The sequence below is a fragment of the Manacus vitellinus genome, unplaced genomic scaffold (genome assembly GCF_001715985.3).
Source record: "Manacus vitellinus isolate BGI_N305 unplaced genomic scaffold, ASM171598v3 scaffold_51_pilon, whole genome shotgun sequence".
NCBI classification, from domain to species: Eukaryota; Metazoa; Chordata; class Aves; order Passeriformes; family Pipridae; genus Manacus; species Manacus vitellinus.
In genome coordinates, this window is record NW_021940620.1 from 1,295,900 (window position 1) to 1,315,612 (window position 19,713).

General features: G+C 47.3%; 1 protein-coding gene across 4 annotated transcripts in view; it reads left to right on the forward strand.

Moving 5' to 3' along the window:
• The window catches only part of ACSL6 (acyl-CoA synthetase long chain family member 6), a 30,852-nt gene that overhangs the window by 573 nt on the left and 10,566 nt on the right, over window positions 1-19,713 (forward strand). The window contains exons 2-13 of one of the 4 annotated variants that reach the window (XM_018081085.3): window positions 1,210-1,324; window positions 2,130-2,194; window positions 2,610-2,711; window positions 2,836-2,935; window positions 3,618-3,796; window positions 4,327-4,359; window positions 5,461-5,512; window positions 10,374-10,447; window positions 13,375-13,587; window positions 16,018-16,152; window positions 17,225-17,359; window positions 19,347-19,442. In XM_018081085.3, coding sequence (XP_017936574.1) covers window positions 1,210-1,324; window positions 2,130-2,194; window positions 2,610-2,711; window positions 2,836-2,935; window positions 3,618-3,796; window positions 4,327-4,359; window positions 5,461-5,512; window positions 10,374-10,447; window positions 13,375-13,587; window positions 16,018-16,152; window positions 17,225-17,359; window positions 19,347-19,442 — 1,299 coding nt within the window. Of the gene's footprint in view, window positions 1-1,209; window positions 1,325-1,575; window positions 1,673-2,129; window positions 2,195-2,609; window positions 2,712-2,835; window positions 2,936-3,617; window positions 3,797-4,326; window positions 4,360-5,460; window positions 5,513-10,373; window positions 10,448-13,374; window positions 13,588-16,017; window positions 16,153-17,224; window positions 17,360-19,346; window positions 19,443-19,713 lie in introns of those variants that run through there. The other 3 variants (XM_018081087.3, XM_018081088.3, XM_018081089.3) reach the window with 3 other exon arrangements.

Below are 19,713 nucleotides of genomic sequence, written 5' to 3' on the forward strand. Positions count from 1 at the left end.
CTCTCTTTTATAGGCCCCCTTCAATAAGGTCTCCCCAGAGCCTTCTCTTCTCTAGGGTGAACAACCCCAGCTCTCTCAGCCTTTCCTCTTAAGGGAGGTGTCCCATCCCTCTAATCACCTTTGTGACCTGCTCTGGACTCACCCCAACAGGTCTGTGTCCACAAGGGAGGCCAGGAAGGCATTTTTTTTTGTTTCTGTAGTTCCCCAACCCCATCCTGAAATCAGCCATGTAATGCCCTGTGCCAGGGATCCCCTCACCCCTTCATTCAGCAATTCACCTCTTTCTGAAAACTGGAAAACTAGAATGCAGCACATTAATTTATTCTCTTACATTCTCAGTAACATTTTGGTCTTAGCTTTACTTAACCGTCCATGGCCAAAAATTAGAGGCACTGCTATTGCATGGGAGAAACCACTGAGAGGTAACAGCTTGTAAGACCAGATCAACTGGCACTCCTCATGTGTGCCCATTGCTGAGTTTGCTGCTGCAAACTTGGTAATAGTAAGAAAAAAGTAGACCTGAATCCATGCTTAGAGGCTGAAGAGTTATTAATTTTCATGCTTGCAAAGGTTTTAAAGTTTAATGAAGCTGCTCTGTTTTAAAGAGCAGAAATATTTTTGAAACTTATCTCCACTTAATTTAATATCTGAAAGTGGGATGAGAATTTTTAAAGCCTTTTGTGATGTTCCCTCTAAAAAGTTATTGTCTTTAATTCCAACAGCTTCTTAAAAGGGTGGGAGGAATTTACATTTTTCAAGGCAGTTTTTCCCTTGTGGTTAAGGCTTTAGTTAGACTTTCTTCTGACTCCCAGTGCAGTCCCAGTTTGGTCACCCCCACGCTGGCTATCTCCCCTGCCCACTCCTAAAACACCCCTGCTGAGCCTCTGCCTTAGTCTGTCCTTCATGTTGGTCTCGATGTCCTTGGTGCCAGTCCTGGGGATCTGTGGAGCCCAGAGCAGTCACTCCCCCCAGCACAGCCCAGTCCATTACCTGCAGATCCATAATTCCTGCTTAAATCCCCTTGGGAAGGGGAGCTCCTCTCTGGGCAGGTGTCACCAGGGTGCTGAGGGGGATGTCTCACCTCCCCATCCCTTTTTGGGGCAGGAGTGTGGTGGTGGTGCAGAGGTCTCACTGCTCTTTGGGGAGCATGGTGCTGTGTGGGGGGGTCCCTGTCCCACCGTGTCACCTTTGTCCCCTGGTGTCCCGCAGGGCCTGGCCGGGGCGCGCCGGTCGGTGATCGGGGACAGCCCTCAGCTGCTGACACACTACTACGATGATGCCAGGACCATGTACGAGGTCTTCAGGAGGGGATTCAGCATCTCTGGTGAGAGCACGGTGGTGAGGAGGCCTGGGAGCAGAGGGGGCAGAGGGGGGGACCAGGTGATGAAGATGTCCTTACCCATCAGTTGGTGGCATCATCAGAAAGCTCTCAAACACTCCTGAGACATTGTGTCCCACTCCAAAAAGCCACGATGATTCTTCCCTGCTCTATCATAACCATTTTTGTGTCTGCTGTTTATGATGTCATGCCTCATTGGACACAACAATTTCATGGTCAGATTATTATTTTTGATGCCACCAAAAACCTCAGTGGAATTGCACCTGTTCCACCCCACAGGACAGGGGTGAATAAATGACTCAGTAGGTGTATGGAGGAAAGGGTCTTGTGCAGGTAGGTACAGTCAGCAAATTATTTAAACTTTTCAAATCTTCATCCTGTCACGCAGTGCTGCATGTTGTTTTACCCTCCTCCAGAGTAGGCTGGGCTAAAAATAGCAGTTTTCACTTTGAACTGTTAATCAAAAGGCAGTGCAAGCAGTGGGAGCTGGGGTTTGGGATGAGAGCCCTCATCAGACACTAATGCTCAGATGACCTTCCCAGAAGTGTCTTCTGATGAAGCTGTTTGGGGCAAACTGCTGCTGTCCCTCCTGTAGCTCAGGGGGGGGGATTAAAGCTCTTTGGGATCCCAGCAGCTCGATTTCCATCAGGTGCTTTTGTGTGTGTAATTTGCTGGAGTGAGAGGCAGCCCCCCAGTAACTGGATTTACTGTGGGAGGGCTCTGCCACATCCCCACAGTGTGGCACTGGGCATTAACCCCATGACTTGTCATCTCTGCTTGTGTCTTCCAGAGAACGGCCCCTGCCTGGGGTTCAGGAAACCCAAGCAGCCCTACCAGTGGCTGTCCTACAAGGAGGTGAGCTGGAGATGACACCCTTGTCCATCCTCTCCCCCTGCCTGACAGAAGAAGGGGTGTTGGGTGCCTGTTGGTGACACACGGGCCACACCAGGGTGTAGCTCCTGAGCTGTGTGAGGGTTCCCGTGTCCCCACCTGGGCACATCCAGGTGTTGGATCGGTGTGTCAGCTTCCAGGGGCTGGCTCCATGCCATGAGCCCACTCCTGACTGCAGCACTGACACACTCTGGAGCCGTGGGGCATCACCAGCCAGACATCAACTGCTAGTCAACTAATGATGGCTCCTGATAAGATAAAAATTGGACTTTTCGATAGCAAATATGATAATTTGAGAGCCTCCCTGTATAACTCTTCACTTAGTTTGGTATTGCTTATATTCCTCTTTTTTTATGTATTTTTCCTCTCCAAATTCCAGGTGGCTGAAAGAGCAGAAGCTCTGGGTTCAGGCCTTCTGCAGCAGGGCTGCAAGCCATCCACAAAGCAGTTCATTGGGGTCTTTGCTCAAAACCGTCCAGAGGTGAGATTTTAAATTCACCTTGATGTTGTATTAATAATGTTCCTGACTTGTCAGCTTGTTCTCAGTGTGTTAAATCTGCTCCCACGGCCCCTTCTCACCTCTGTGCTTCCATGCCCTCCTGCAGTGGATCATCTCTGAGCTGGCTTGCTACACCTACTCCATGGTGGTGGTTCCCCTCTATGACACTTTGGGTCCTGGAGCCATTCGGTACATTGTCAACACAGGTAACACCAAAATTGATGTCATCTTCTCAGAAATCAGTTTTGTTGCTCAGAATGGGTCATTTTCTGCTTTTAAAAGACAGGGAATGTGGAATCCTAGAACGGTTTGGGTTGGAAGGGACCTTAAAGCTCACCTAGTTCCAACCCCTCTGCCATGGGCAGGGACACCTTCCACTGTCCCAGGTTGCTCCAAGCCCTGTCCAACCTGGCTTTGAACACTTTGAACACTCCCAGGGATGGGGCATTGTGACTCCTTGAGTGCCCTGAAGTCACTCAGAGAGGTTCCTGGGGAGCTGTGTGTCCCCGTGCTGGGTCAGGGCTGCCTCCACCATGTTTCCCACATTCCCAGTTGTGCATAGCCATGGACAGGGCTGCTCTGGGTGTGGGAATTACTCCACAGCCACCCACTCCTGTGCTGCTTCATATTTTACCTCCTGGATTTTATAACCCGTGTGGGGAGCAATTTTATTATTTTGAGCTGAATCCCAGAATAATCGTGGATGTCAGCTGCAGCTCTGGCATTGATTTAGGTTAGCTAAGATTGCAGTAATTTTTCAAGAGAGTGCTGGGATTTCTGATGTAGCCTGGAGTGACTATCAGAACTGATACAGCGTTAGCTGTGAGCCAGAGTCTTGCATTAAAAAGGATTTACTGCAGACAGCTTGTTTGGCTGCTCTTCTTCCAGCTGACATTTCCACGGTCATTTGTGACAAGCCTGAAAAAGCCAGAATCCTCCTGGACCATGTGGAGAGGAAGGAAACACCCGGCCTGAGCTCCATCATCCTGATGGACCCCTTTGAGAAGGAGCTGGTGGAGAGAGGGAGGCGCTGCGGGGTTCGCATCCAGACCATGCAGGAGGTGGAGGTGAATTTGCTCTCCCTCTCCTTTAACAATTTTTTGTAATTTCTATAAAAAGACAGTAAAATATACGGGGACTTGTGAACCACGTGGCAGGTTCAGTGTCTGGAGAGCACAAAAGAGCAGCTTATGGCTGATAATACTGAGCTTGGTGCAGTCGCCTCTTGGTGTTGTTCCTTGTTGATGGCAGAGCCAACATTCCAGTCCTTTCTCCTCAAATACACTATCAGCTGCTATTTAGGCCTGGGAAGCAGGTTGTTATTTGAGATGCTGTCCTCCTACATGTAAGCCTACAGCCTCACACTTGTATGAAACACCCTGGATCCAGCTCAACCAACCCAAGCACTGCTTGAAATCCAAGGATGGCACTGCAGTTAAGGCAAGAAAGTCTGGAGAGAAGAGATGACCTAAGTGCCAGCCACGAATTTTTCTGCTCTAGCTCACACTCTCCCTTAATGGTTTGCAGATGATTAGCAAGTGGGTTACACTGCAGGAATTAAAGTGAAAGTCACTTCTGTTACTTTAATCTCTTCCAGGACCGTGGCCGTGAGAGTCGACATGTGCCTGTGGTGAGTCTTGGCATGTTGCTTTTCCCACTTCCAGCTGCAGCTGACAGTGTGACATTTATTGCACTGACAAAAGGGGGGAAGGTTTTCTCTGGCAGAGGAAGCCTCTCCATGAGGGAAGCAGTGGAGGAGCCCAGGGACTGCTGATACCATCCAATGGAGATCACAGAATCATTGAATGGTTTGGTTGGAAGGCACCTTAAAGCCCATCCAGTTCCACCCCCTGCCATGGGCAGGGACACCTTCCACCAGCCCAGGTTGCTCCAAGCCCTGTCCAACCTGGCCTTGGACACTTCCAGGGATGGGGCAGCCACAGCTTCTCTGGGCAACCTGTGCCAGGGCCTCCCCACCCTCCCAGGGAAGGATGGACAGTATTTGCTTCATCCCTGCTGAACATTTAATGGGACAGCAGTGAAGTGCTGTGGTTAAGTCACTCGAATTCCAGGAGTTACCCAGGGTGGCACTGGGGGAATGTCTCTGCACCCTTCGCTTTCTGCTGGGGTTTCTGTAGCTCAGAAACACTCCTTGGCAGTATTTAGCTGGGATATTTTTGGAAAATTGCTGTGATATTTTTCACTGGCTGCTCATACTCGTGCAAAACTCTCAAAAGCAGCTTCTGATGTTCAAGCTTTTTATTTAGTCATTCGTGACCCAAAATAGCACACACATGAGGTGGTGCTGAGAATACAGAGATGCTGCTGGAAATGGGAGCAATCAGCAGCTTTGGAATCTTGTTTCCTGTTGTGGAGTTGTTTCCAGAATTATCTGGAAATCAGTAAGTTATCCCAAGTTTTCCCACACACCTACAGGTATAGATGATGTCTTTGCAAATACTAATGGCAAGGCAAGTATTCCCTCAGTCTTCTTACCCTAAAGCATGTCCTTAGTGCAGCTGGAGCAAAGCACAAGGAATAGAGTTTGCATCAACTGAAGAAACCTGATAAAAAGAGTTTTATGATGGTTTGAGGGAACGGAAAGGTTTTTATGGCAAAGCTAAAACATAATTGGTTTAGTCTTTAGGTTTACACAATGGCAACAGTCTCTCCCGTTAACCCTTCTGCATTTGATTAATGTGATTTTCTTATTCTCCTTGTGTATTTCCAGCCTCCTCGACCAGAAGATCTATCAATTGTCTGTTTTACTAGTGGCACTACAGGTAAAAGAGGCATTTAAATCTTGAAATGTTAGAATATATTATGAAATTATTCATTAATCCCATTTCAATATATGCAAACTTGCTGTTATACTGACATGGCAATGATATTTCTATGCACTTTAAATATTTTAGAATATATATGTGTATATACATTTCTGTAGATTGCAAATTAAAAATAACATTTTTCTTTTTCACTTGAATTCTCTGACATACACTTTGCCAGTGCAATTTTCCAGTTTTCTGGGAACCTGCCCATGTTTCTGCTTCCCCTTTTACAGTGTAGTTGTGAAGCACTTGGTTGATTTGTATTTATCTTCTGCAGATGTTTAAAAAAAAAAACCTAAAACACTGAAATGTGGTTCCACAGCTTCCCATTTTCTGTATCTTAAGCACACTGATGTCCTCAGCCTCACCAAGGTCCTTGTCACCTGTGTCTCCTCTGCTGGTGTGTTGCCCATGTGCCTGGGCTGGCCCTGGGGCACCACGTGCTGGGGAGGTCGGGGCTGAGCCTGGGCAGCCCTGGGTGCTGGTACCCATGTGCCACTGGCCTCCTTTGCTTGGGGATGAGCAGCATCATTTTCCTGCCTGTTTGCAGCAGAGGCAGTGCTTTCTCCTCTCTCCAGACCCTGGTTTTCATCAGCTTGCAGGGATTTCCTACTCTTGAGAACTCAACCGCTGTAACATCTCCCTTAAAGCTGCACAGGGTGATGCACAAGGCATCACTGCTTGGGAAGCTGCCTTTGCACTTCCCATGCTCCAGGGACTGCTGGAGCAGCTCTTCCACGTTCACCTGTGCTCTCAGGATTGTCTAATGCTTGGTCCTACCCCAAAGCATCCTCGGTTTGGCCTCAGCCCCTTTAGGCCAGAGAAGATGCTGGAGCTGCTGGTGCTGCCCAGCCTGTGGGTCAGGCTGGGCACGAGGGGACGCCTTCATCTTCCACCCCCAGAGAAGACCTGTGCTGCAGACCAGGTAGGCAGCTGTTTTATCAACCCCAAGTACAAACTCAAGGTGTATTAAAAGGGTTTGGGTATTTTACTTCTGTACATCACTGTTAGTTTTGGGTTCTGCACTTCAGAGTGCCCAGGGCAGAGCACGGAGGGAAAGGAGCCTGTGACTCTGCTGTGTCCCAGCACTGGGAATTCCTAAATGGGAAAGACTGGAGTCAGTGCAGGACACGGATATCAGAGCCATGTACAGGGTCAGTGCAGAGGGGCTGGGCACAGCTGGGACCTGCAGGAAGCTGAAGGAGCCATGCCATGGATACAACAGGGCACAGAGTGTTTGTGTGCATTCTCAAGTGCAGAGTGACTAATTTGTCAAGCCACATTTTTGTTGATATTTTTATTTCTAAATAAGCAATTCTGCATAGAAAAGGGGGGTTTTTAACTTTCTTTTCCTATTTGCAAATGCAGTCATGGGCCAGCTTCTGATTTTGTGTTTTTCTTAGAAAAATGCCCGAGGTTACAGAATTAGGACAACCAGGGAGCTCATTTCCTTTCTCCCATCCAAACCAGAGATTTCAAATTCTGCAAACCTCTCATATTGAACTCTCCCAGAGCAATGCTTTGTGACCCACCCACCCTGCTAGTGTAGGACTTTGCACACCACTCTCTGGCTTTTCCAGAGTTTGCATCAACACTCTGGTCTGTTTTCCACATTGTATTTGTTTTGATGTAAAAGGCTTGGAGTTCTGTACAGCCCGTCATTTTTAATGACCAGATTTAGAATTTTCTTTCAAAGAATATGTTCTCTGGGGCTTTTTCAATTCTGAAGGGCTCTAAGTATTTTTAGTATAGTGTGAAAAAAAAAAATCTCTTCTGTAGAATTTGTAACCTGGAAATGGTAAAATTGGAAACAATTCCCCAAAGTAGACTTTAATGTTTGCTTTTCTTTGATAGGACCAGATGTCCCAATGCCTCCCCAGGGAGAAGGGAGAGTCTGAGGTTGTTGAGCTCCGATGACAAGACCAGCTTTCATGGTTGTGCCAAGAAACCATCAGCACTTGGAAATGGGCCAAAGGCACACAGATGTCCCCAAACCATCAGGATAAAATTTGTCATACTGGCTACTCCAGAGGAGTCAACTGTCATTCCCTCAAGGATCCACCCGTAACCAGTTGGATAAAAATGACTTCCCAGCGGTTTCTCCCAGCCTGGCAGTGCCTGTTCCTGTCTGCCAGAGCTCCCAGGGGGAGGAAAGTGCTTGCATCCCAAAACACTGATGGATCACACCACTGAGTTAGTGCTGGAGCTGCTACTTGAAAGACCCATTTAGCAATGTGGGAAAGGTTCTTCTGTTGCTGATGAGAACTGTCAAGCCCTGGCACCAAGATAAGGAGGACCTGACGTTCCCGGGCTATCAACGGTTGGGATCACAGGGCATCTGTTCCGTAACAGGAGACTCACTGGGCCTGTCTTTCTGAGGAAATTCAAACAGGAGCAGCATTACAGACTTGGCATTGATTTTTTTAAAATAGAACAGCAGCATGACTGCCAACCTTCTTCTCTCAAAGTGGCAGTTCTGGGAAAGGGCTCACAGAAAGGGGCACTTGATTTACTGGGTTAACTCTTAGAACAGAACTACTGAGGAAGGTCAGAATTTACAGGAGTCTCCCAGCCCAAAAAAGCTGCAGCTGCCCTGTGGCAGTGTAGTTTGTTCTGGATTTCTCCCGATGAAGGCTCTCCTGGCTCCAACACTGCTGCTCTGCTCCGACACCGTTATTCCACAGCCTGAGCAGGAGGGACCCAGGGAAGGAGCCAGGATGTTCACTCTGCTTCCAGGCGTGGCAGGGTGGCTTAAACAGAGGTACTGAACTGCATTCAAGTCAGAGGTGGAGTAAGTAAATGAGTCTGAGATCTGAGAAATCTTCCCATAGAATCACAGACTGGTTTGGTTTGGAAGAGACCTTAAAGCACATCTTGTTCCAACCATGGGCAGGGACAGCTTCCACTGGATCACAATGCTCCAAGCCCTGTCCAGCCTGGCCTTGAATACTTGAAATCTTCCAAAAAAAAAACAAACAACTGAAGAGCTTTGTCAAGGTGCAGGGACCAACTCTGATGTAGGTATAGCTGGAGGGCACAGTTTTGAGTTTCCAAACCAGTACTCAGCACATCCTCTCTGAGCTGTGGGAGCTGTGGGAGCTGCAAGGGCTGTGCACGCTGGCTGGCTGGACTCAGCTGGAATAACACAAACAATTTCTGGGCTGTGATGTGTATTTACAACTGGCACTGGTTTGTGGAGTTTTCTTGAGGTCTGGATCCATGTGTGCACCCAGCTGTGACAATAACCTGCCAGGCTGAGCTGGCACCCACCAGCCCGTTGGTCCAGCACGTCAGGGCAGGAGCAGTTGTGACTGGCAAAGCTGTCAGCCCCAGCTTCACTCCTGAGCTTTGGATGAGGATGAATGGCAGCGACACCAAACCAGCCTCCTGTGCACCGTGTTCATCTGCAAGTGTTTGGGACTGAATTACTCGAGGCACTTGGAACAGCAGATATGGATTTTCAGTGGAATATATTGTGTTAAAAATATATCCCTCTCTGGTGCAATAAATGTGTGCAACAATTGCTCCTGCTGTTTGGGCCTGCCTTTAATTAGTTGTGAGGTCGAGTAGGAGCGATGTTGGTGACCCTGGCAGGGCACAGGGCTCAGTGCTGTGTGTGCCCGTGCCCACCCCGGAGGGCTCCCAGCCTGCAAAATGCTCTGAAGTGAGAGGATTAAACATCTTTTCCTGTGCTGAAACATATTCACAAAGCACCTCTGCCCCTTCTAATCCAAGGAGGGCAGGATGAAATTCTGGCTGATTTGCCATTTAGCTCCATTACCTGTAGGAGCTTTGCCAGGCTGCCCGTGCCCCCCGTGCTGGGCCCCGCAGGGCACAACTCCTCCCATGTGCTGCTACGTGGCACTGGTGTGATTGAATTAAAACAATCTGCTTAAAAACCTGCTGGAGAGAGAGAGAGGCTGGCCCTGTAATCTTTATTCGAGCTGAGCTACACCTTCTTTTCAGAAATAAACCCTTGGAGGGTGATGAAAAGGGACAGTGCTGTGACAGGAGGACGTGCAGAGCTCTCCGTGCCACTGGTCTGTGTGCCTGGAGGTTCAGCCTGTGTGTTTGCTGCTTAACAAACCCTGTATTTTGGCGTCTGAACAGATCTGAGATGCAAGGGGTGGCCAGCTGAGAAAGGAGGGTGAGAAAGCAAATATTGGTGGTGCAGAGTTGCCCACCAGTGGTGGGTGAAACACTGCAGGGGCAGTGCCCAGCTCTGGGGCTTTGCTGGCTCCTTGATGGATTTAGGACTGTCTCCAAAACATTTCTCCTCTACTGCTGACACTATTAATGACTTCCTTTAATTGCAGCCTCATAGAGTCTTTTTGTTTTCGGCATTGTTCAGGTTATCTAGAGTACTGGCTAAGTAAGAGTGTAAGAGCCTTTTAAATGGTGTTTCTTGGTGTTCAATATCATTCTTAGTCAAAATCTGGATGAAATAAATCCTCCCTGGAGAGGCTGGAGCAGCCAGCCTGGTCTAATGCCTGTCCTTATCAGGCGGCTCCATCTGAGCACTCTCAGAAATGGCAGTTGGGTTATTTCTGCTGGAAACTGTTGTCCAGAGTCTCCAACAGAAATATTTGTGTTTACAGTATCATTTCATTAAAGTTTGAGTATTGCAGTAAGTGCTTTAGGTGCATGTTACTGCACAGAAATGACGGTGAAGATTACGTAAGTTTTAAAATTCAAGAAGAGAACTTAATATTTTAACTATTTCTTGTTTCTTTTTTTTTTAATTTTTTTTTGGTGTTAAGTTTTCAAAAGTTCCCTTCTGGCTCATGGTTTAAACTCCCTCTCTGTTTCCTTGCAGGGAACCCCAAAGGTGCTATGCTGACCCATGGGAACGTGGTGGCGGATTTTTCAGGCTTTTTGAAAGTGACGGAGGTGAATACCCTGAGCTAGAGAACATTGCCATGTGCACGGTGTGGGGGTTAAGCTGGGGCCCTGCACGGGCTGCAAATCCACTCTTGCAGATTAGAGGTGAAATTTCTCCTGCTCACAGGGCCAAATCCATGGGAATGGGAGCGAGGCTGAGCCTACAGCACCAGAGGGCATTAAATCCCCTTTCCAGCCCTGGCTCCCAGGCTCTGTAGGGCACAAGTTGCTGAGAAGCAATACTGACTCCTGTAAATCAATTAATTAACTCATTTTGAAGAATTAGGAGAGCAGACAAGTCCTGTACAGTTGCAACTGGTGCTTGAGGAGGAGTTCAGGGTGCAGTTGTGTTCTTTGTGTCCCATTGTGCCCCACAACGTCCTCATTGATTTGAAAGCTCTCTGCATACCGAGTGGGTGTGTGTATATATTAATATATAGAAGAACATACATACTTTTTAACAAGAATGGTTAATTTCATTGATATTCCAGTGTATCTCAGTTTCTGTCATACATATTTCTAAAAAAGCATAGTACTGGCCAAGTGCCTTTATAATACGTTTCACACAGTGTGTAAACTTGTGTTTAGAAACACTGTAGGGAGCAGAATCACTTTACCACAACATGGTAAGGATTAACAGCTTAAATAGAACAAATACAAATAATCTAATTTTTGGTAGCAAACAAGGAATTCTATAAAGTCGTGATATGCACATTGGATGGACAGTTGGTTACCTCGTACCCCTCGCTGGTCTTATTGTTGAGGTTGAAATTACTGCAGTCTTATTACCTTAATCCTTGAACTTTCTGAGGTTTCCTGGTGTAAAGAAACTTGGACATGTGACGTGGGAAGTCCCACTGAGCTCCCTTGTCCCAGTCCTTGCAGGGCTGTGGCTCCAGCCATGGGCAGTGGGAAGGGGAAGGGCAGTGTTTTGCTGCAGGAGCCCTCGGGCTCTCGGTGGCCTCAGAGGCACAAATGGAAGCTGAGGTGTGGGGAGGTCTGAGCTCCAAAGGGCAGCAACGTTTATTTTGGAAGAGACTTCATTTAGAGCTGAGGGAACTTGGCATCCTTCAGGACTGGCCCATAAAAATGGATTTAGTGTTTGCTGACTGCAGTGGGACTCCTTGATTCGTCTCAAAGGTATCAGATTGAGAGCAGAGTCTGGTGTAAGTGGTTGTGAATTTGAGAGCTCCAGTCACCAGAGTACTGCAGGCAGGGGGAAAGGTCTGTAGCTGATCCCCAAGATTTGGCCAATGTCTGACCACAGTAATGAAATTCAGCAAAGTGCAAAACACTTGAAAAGAGTATAAATTAGTGAAATAAAATGAGAAGTCCTGTAGATTTGCTGTTTACATACTCTCATGCCAGTTTTACTTAGATCAGTGATTTTTAGGAATTGAGCATATTTTGAAGTGAGCCCAGAGCTTCATTATAAGGTTGGTCTCAAATGCCAAGAGGCTGTTTTAATTTTTGCAGTTAACTGGACAACTGTGCCAACTTTGAAATACCATTCAATGTCATCATTTTGGTCTGATTTAAAACCAAATTATTTTGTCTGGGCCTTTAAAGCAGTACATAAAAACCCTGGTGATGTTAAAGGTTTTGCATTACTGTGCTTGCAAAAAATGAGGCCAAACTGTAATAACATATAAATAGGTCTGCAGGCCCTAATGGCTTCATTCAGACTGACAGACAAAATAATATGTAATGGGATGCTGAAAACACCCACGTGGTCAGTGTTGTTTGACTTCAGGAGGTGATGGTTGGGAGGCCATACCCAAATCTGACCAGCCCAGATTTAACTTCAATAAAATATCCCCTGAGGGAGGAACTCCTGTGCCTGCATCCACCATATCCCAGCTCACGGGTTATCGGTTCCACCCGAGCAGTGGAGATGCAAAGTGGGTATAAACTGTTACTACTGTGACCTGATAGATTTTTATACCCATTTTCCACTAACCACTGGCCTTGGTGCAAATTATTGGGTAGTCAACCTTTCAGGTTTTGTAATCCATAATAGTATAGCAGGCCTTACCCTAGGAAATGCAGGTAGAGAAGCTATTTTCTTTTGGGGCATGGGTTAGGTAAGGCTCTTGGGGCCTTTGTTCATTCCAGCTTGCAGGAGAGAGTTAAAAACTTGGCAAACTGAAGACTGGTCAGTTATTTTCTTAATAATTTGCCCAACTTTCTCTTTCCCCACTGTGCCTGTCTGTGGGACAGTGACAATGCCCTTAAAATCACATTTCAATCACTTAAAATGATGAGAAATGCTAACAGAAGTCAATAATTTTTGCAGCTAAAAATGAAATCATTCGTTTTCCCAACATACTCTGATTCAAATCAATGATTAACCAAAGGAAAAGCAAAAAAACCAAAACAATCTATAACTTTGACTCCAGTACCACTGTGACTCTCAGATGGGCTCTGTGCAATGTGGGAAAGCCCTGACGGTGTTCGGGAGGCTCCTGCAGGTTGGCACAGGGATCCTGGGGGCTCCTGCAGGTTGGCACAGGGATCCTGGGGGCTCCTGCAGGTTGGCACAGGGATCCTGGGGGCTCCTGCAGGTTTGCTGCAGGATCCTGCTGTTGTGCACCCAGCTGAGAGCACAGATGGGGGGCTCAGCACCTCCTGAGAGAGAGCAGTGAACACAGCCTGGGTTCTCTGCCAGGGTGAGCCTCCATTCCCAGATTCCCATCTGCCTTTGCTGTGGAGGGCTCTCCATGCCCTGTGTGTGCATCTCTCTGCTCCTCCTGCTAACCCAGCTCCATGACGCTGTGGCTTTAACGCTTCCCTGTGTCCGCCGCTCCCTCCTCTCTTGACAATCTTTACCCTTTTGCTCCTCTGGTGCCATTTTTCTCTTTATTGTTTTATGACTTTCTTGTTGTCTTCCTGTCAGTGTTTCTTTCCTTTCTGTCTCCCATGCCCTCCACCTGCAGAAAGTGATCTTTCCGAGACAGGACGATGTGCTCATCTCCTTCCTGCCTCTGGCTCACATGTTTGAAAGAGTTATACAGGTAAGAAACCTGCCTGAACTGACGAGGCCTCGTGGGGCTCCTTGTGTTTTCTTCCAGAGTCAGTGGTCTCCTACTTGTGAGGATGTACACATTTCCTATTTGCCTTTAGCACACATGTTTGAGAGAATGGTACAGGTAAGGTCCTGGTGTCAGTGGAAATCGTCTTTTTTCCACACCAAAAAAGAAAAAAATTAAATGAATAAAATACTAAATAACCAGTCATATCTTGTAGAACTAAAAAAGCTTGTACTCCAGAAGTGCCACATGCATAACACCAGGGCCCAGCTGCAGTCTCAGTGCCATGGCTGTGAGTCCAGAGCTATTCCAGGAGAGTTTCCCAAGTTTTCCAGCTTACACTTGGCTCAGAGACTGGAAAACAGCCCTTCAGCAACGAGCTACCTGCTTGTTCAGCTCATGGCTACTGCTGCCTGTGCAGTTTGGGGGGCAGCTTTTCTAAGCACTCCAGGATGACCTTTCATGGGGGTCAAGATAATTTCATGCCATTTTCTACACCAGCTAAAATCGTTTTATTGCATAAATAACCAGATTTGCAAAAAAAACTCACCCCAGTTTGGCTACACTGCAGAAGAGGAAACTGAGGGCATGGTGTGAGACACGTGATGCTCCTGGCAGGGCAGGGTGCTGTGGGCACCACTGGAGCCAGTGTCCCCTGGGAAGGGTGGCAGATCCAAGCACTGGCTCTTGCCAGCCAGCAGAACTGACTCCAGTCTCTTTCTGGAAAAAAAAAAAAAGGTGATAATTTGTGCTGCAATTGGTGTGTTGGGCAAGTCAGGTTAGGCAACCACATCAGGTCTGCTGGCCTGAGAAGCTGCAAGCTCAGAACTGATCCAGTATGTGAAGAGTGGATCTGGCTCCAGTTGCAGCTCTGTACTTTCTCAGGGAGGACTGTTTCAGGCTGAAAGCATATTTTTTGAGTCAGACAAGCGTCTGAATTTAAACCTCCCACTTCTTGGTAACATCTGTGCCAGAAATAATATATTTCTGCCCTGTTAAAAACCTCACAAATTGGAAGTGAAAGCCCATGAAAGATTTGGAGAATTACAGCACAGCCTTTCTCCACTTGCAAGGCAAGTTGGTCAGTGTGCCAGCACTGTTTGGGCAAATGGCTTTGCCAGCAAACAAGGATGTAATTATTCAAAAGTCATCTGATGGGGGATGGGAAGAAATTAAAAACATTTGAAATGCCCTCATTTCACAGGATGTTGCTGTACTGAAAGGGACAGCCTCCAAAGGATGTTGAGGTTTATCCTCCCTGCTGAAAATGCTCATTAATGCAAAGATTTTTTTCAAAAGGGCTGAAAAGTAATTTTCAAAAACATTCTGAACAGCAAGCACTGTGTCAGCATCCCTAGTTTTAGCCACCATTATTAGTTCCTGGAATTTACAGTTAAAATTATACAGATACATTCTTTAAAGATAAAAACTTCTAGTTGTTATTTTTAATTCCCACTGAGCACATTGACATATTTTTTTTTTAAATCCATGTGCAGTGTAAAGCACAGATTCAGCAGTGTGATGTTTATTAAACCCACATCACATGTATAAAATTCCTGTGGTTTCAGCTGATGGAGACAGTCTAACTGCCTGACAGAGCAGTGAGAGTGCTCAGGTTAATATCACAGGGTTTTAGGAGCAGCACAAAAATACTTGGGTATCTCTTAAGGAATTTTCAACTGGATAATTGTTTGGGGGAGACAAGCCCACCGAAGGGAGCTGAAGTTCTCAGTCTGCTCAGGAAGGCTGAGCTCAGCTCTGGCATCGTGGGTGCTTGCTAAGGATGCCTTCTCCTCCTTGCACTCTAAAAGCAGGGTAGTGGTGCCAGTCTCCAAATGTTCTTTGGTGATAAAATGCCAGTTTTAACGAATCCATGACTGGTCCTCTGCAGGATTACTGGTTACCAGTTACCCCCCTGCCCCACCCCACACATCCAGCTCCATTCTGGTCCAATTAAAGCACCCTGCTTCCTTTCCAAGTACAAAACTTCTGGATTTGTAGCTGCTGTACAAGTCAAGCACCTTTTGTGAAGTGGGCTTCTCTTTCTGGGTACAGGATCAGGCACTGTATTGCTAACGTAGTCTGTACTGTTGTATTTAAACAAAACTAAAGTATTAACCTCTAAAAATCGGCTGCTGCTCAGTGTTTGACGATGTTTCTTAGTGTACATTTCTGTATTGACAATTGGTCCTCGTGCTGTGAGCTGCTGTGGGAGGGCTGGGGGACCTCTGATCTAGAATCTGACCACAACTGGGACTTCTCCATCCCTGTATGCACGGGATGAAGGGAAAGCTTTGATTCCTTGCTCTTCCAGAACAAGTGGCAAATTTGGTGGACGCTGAATTGCCAGTACTGAAAAGTGCCCAGAACCATCCAAATATTTCTGTTCAGTGCAAAAGTCGTTGTTACTTCTCCATGTATTTCTAAAGCCCCGTTTTTGCTGTACTGGAGAGCCGGATTTCAAGAAAGGAGGGATGTGCTTGGGAGGGATGCTGTGCTGTGGGAAGTGAAAGCAGGGAGGCTCCATGTGTCCCTTTTCCTCCCCCTCAGTCTGTAGTGTACTGCCACGGAGGGCGGATCGGGTTCTTCCAGGGGGACATCCGTCTGCTGTCCGACGACATGAAGGCCCTGCGTCCCACCATCTTCCCCGTCGTGCCGCGCCTGCTCAACAGGATGTACGACAAGGTGAGTCTGTTGGGAGGGCTCTTCTTGGAGGAATGAAGTTTAATGTCCCTTCAGTACAGTACTTATGTGGAAGAATTCCCTTAGTCATGGAGTTTTCCCAAGCAGATTTCTCTGTTTCTGCCTTCCTGCAAACACATTCTCACGCTGCGTAAAGGACACAGCTCCTCCACTCTCTCAGTCTGAATTATGATGATTTACACAGGCTCCAGACACAGCTGTGTGAATATGAAATCCCTCTCTTTTAGCCTCTTACCCTGTTCTCACTGAGCTTACCAGTGACATTTCTAGACACAGGGGATTTGTTCATCACAGAAACATCAGTCAAACCTGGCTGCACAAGGACTTCTTGTGCCCTTCAACCAGTTTTGCAACTTGAATTTCTCTTTCTGGTGGCAGCAGAAAATCAGTAACTTCAAAAAGCCTATGAGGATTTAGGCAGTGTAAATATGAGGGTGGCTTTTGGATTTAGAAATCCTTAAAACTGAGGTAAAGGTATTTAAGACAGGCATGTCTGGTCATCACGCTAAATCTGTTTGACGAGCTGGGAATATTTATTCCTCAGAAGACTTATCCTCTAAAGATGAGCTTAAGCACAAGCTACCGATTTAATTTTTCCCCAAGGTCAGGACTGTTGGGTCAGGGGGTCTGGCGCCTCATTAGAGGGATGGGCACTGAGGATTTCTTGTTTGTTGAGGTGTAGTTTGTGCTGGTGCCTGATTAAGTGCAGCCCCATCACAGCACCAGGCAGCACTGAGACCTGCTCCAGTGTTCACATTGCTCATTCCCTGTTGTTTAAATTGCATGACTTCACTGAATCCTATCATGGAAATCATATAGAAATAGCAGCCCTATCAGTCTAGTCAAAACCTGCACCACCATCCTGCCTTTTTTCCCCAAAGGAACAGCACAAAGAACAGGGAACGTAGTGGATCACACCGCTCCTTCTCCCCCACTAACAAAGCCCCGGGGTAGCCTTGTTCAGCTGTGCTGCAAATGCAGCTGTACCCCTGGCTGGGTGGCTGCAATGGGCAGAACAGGTGCTGATGTGCCCTCTCACCCCACGCTCCTGCAGATCTTCAGCCAGGCTGACACGTCCCTCAAGCGCTGGATCCTGGAATTTGCTGCCAGACGGAAAAAGGCGGAAGTTCGAAACGGCATCATCAGGAATGACAGTTTGTGGGATAAACTTTTCTTTAATAAAATACAGGTAAGTGATTAAAGAAGTGAGTCTGAAGACAAAGAACTGTTGTTTCTTCTAGCAGTGACTGGTTTTCTGCCAGGGAATGTTAAGATATTAGGAAAAATTTCCTCACAGGAAGGGTTTTCAAGCATTGAACACTACCCAGGGCAGTGGTGGAGTCACCATCCCTGAAAGTGTCCAGAAAATGTGTGGATGTGGCACTTGAGGACATGGTTTAGTAGTGATGGTGCTGGGTTGACAGTGGGACTTAATGATCTCAGAGGTCTTTTCCAACCTTAGCAATTCTATGACTCTGTGATTCCCTGAAGTCAGTGTGGTCCATGTGCCTGGTGATGAACTTTGGGCAATTGCTACTCACCAGCAAAGAGCAGACTGGAAAATTGAACAGAAGAAGGAAACAGAACACAGTTTGTTGTTCCATGAAGTTTCCCCACGTGTTTTTATTTATGTTTTCATTTATGTTTTCGTTTTTAAACACCATGCACCATGTCAATATCTCAGTTCTCTTAGGGATAGCTTTCCAGAGGGGAATGGAGAAACACAAGGCAGACCAGGATGGCTTTTGCCACATCCCTCTTCAGCAGCACCAGGAAATCACTTATTTATGGAATAGTGCCAAAAATCTTTTGCAGCTCTCAGATCCAAGCTGTGCCCCTGCTCAGGCTCCACGGAGGGATGTGATGCTGTGGGGAGGCACTTCCCTCTGCCAGGTGAAGTTGCCCAGAAGAAGGATCACAGCTTCTGACACCAGGGCAGCTGTCACCCCCTTTGTTGCTCAGGTGCTCTGCCTTGGGGGCACAGGTCACCCACCCCAGGCTCTGCCCATGCCTGTGGTGAATGGTTTCTCCCCACTCATGCCCAGTGACAGGCAGGGAGAGGATTGTGTCAAGTCTATTCCAGGAATGAAATTCAGGAAGGTCATGAAGATCAAAGAGGTGTTGCTCCAAAGTTTCCTGCAAATTCTCTACAGATAGGATTAGATTTAGGGTTGGGTTTCAGTTGGGCATGTTCAAATCTGTTTTTTTTCCTAGGAAAACAAGAATAAGGGTGTAAAGCAAAATGCACACAAGAGTCATGGTTTAGCAAGAGAGGAAAGAAATCAGAATGCCCTGCTGCGTGCCACACGTCTCAGTTAAAAAAAAAATATTAAATTGCCTTTAAACAGGTCTTTTGGGCTCTGTACTACTCCAGGAGGCTCTGATTACTTCATTTTTTAATTGGATAACTTATATGGAGACACTCCACTTTATTTTTAACTAAAGAAACTGCCTGTACTTGTGGTCTGTGGATTAGTTGTCCTCAGTGTGCAAAGATAGCAGAGTTCACCCAGCCAGGAGCAAGCCAGGCTGCATATTGATGCAGGGGCTGGCGAGACAGGCAGGCTCAGTCAGCAGTTGTTTGCTTTTGTGCTGGGTTTTCTTTTTCACTTTTAGAATAAGGAAAAGGAAATGAAGGGGGAGGAGAAAGAAGTAAAATGGGACACAGGAATTGCTGTAATACCCTCCAGAAATATTTGAAGGTCATCTGCCTTAAAAAAGGGACAGCATTATTTGAGAGGCAATTCATTAAAACCAGCGAGGTGTAAATAAGCAAAGAAAACTGGATGGGGGAAGAGTCTGCTTTTTCCCAGCACTTCCCAGAGCCAGGTCTGCAGCCTGCCCAGGCACAGCAGCCACAGGAGCTGAGACTGTGCAGCTTGTCCTGCCAGGGATGTGGGGACTCCTTCCTCTGCACACTGAATGGGGGTTTATCCCTGAGGAAAGCTTCAGAGCCAGTCTCTATTTCCACATCACAGAATCACACAATCACGGAACGGTTTGGTTGGAAGAGACCTCGAAGATCATCTCGTTCCAACCCCTGCCATGGGCAGGGAACCTTCCACGTCTGTCCTAGAGAGGGCACTTTGTGCAAGCTGTGTGTAAGCAATGCTCACCTTGCTGCTGGTTTTGCCATCTGTAGGAGCTCCTGATGCTTTTCTTTTGCTCCCAAACAGGCGAGTCTGGGGGGCTGTGTCCGCATGATAGTGACAGGAGCTGCCCCTGCCTCTCCCACTGTCCTGGGCTTCCTCCGCGCCGCCCTCGGATGCCAGGTGGGCTCGTGGGGCTCCTCGGGGCTGTTCAGCCACTGCTAGTGAGAAAAATGGGATTTGAGAGAGGAGAGGGGTTAGAGCCCCAGAACTGCATTTAGGGCAGCGGTGCCAGGATGGATCCAACAGCTGCAGCAGGGCTGGGGCGGCCACAGAGCCCTCGGGGGGGCTGAGGTGGGAGCAGCAGGGAAGAGCTGCCTTCACTGTGGGCACCTCCCAGAGAGACCCCAGGGGCTCATCCCACCTGCCTCTCAGTGCTGAACTGAGTGTGTGC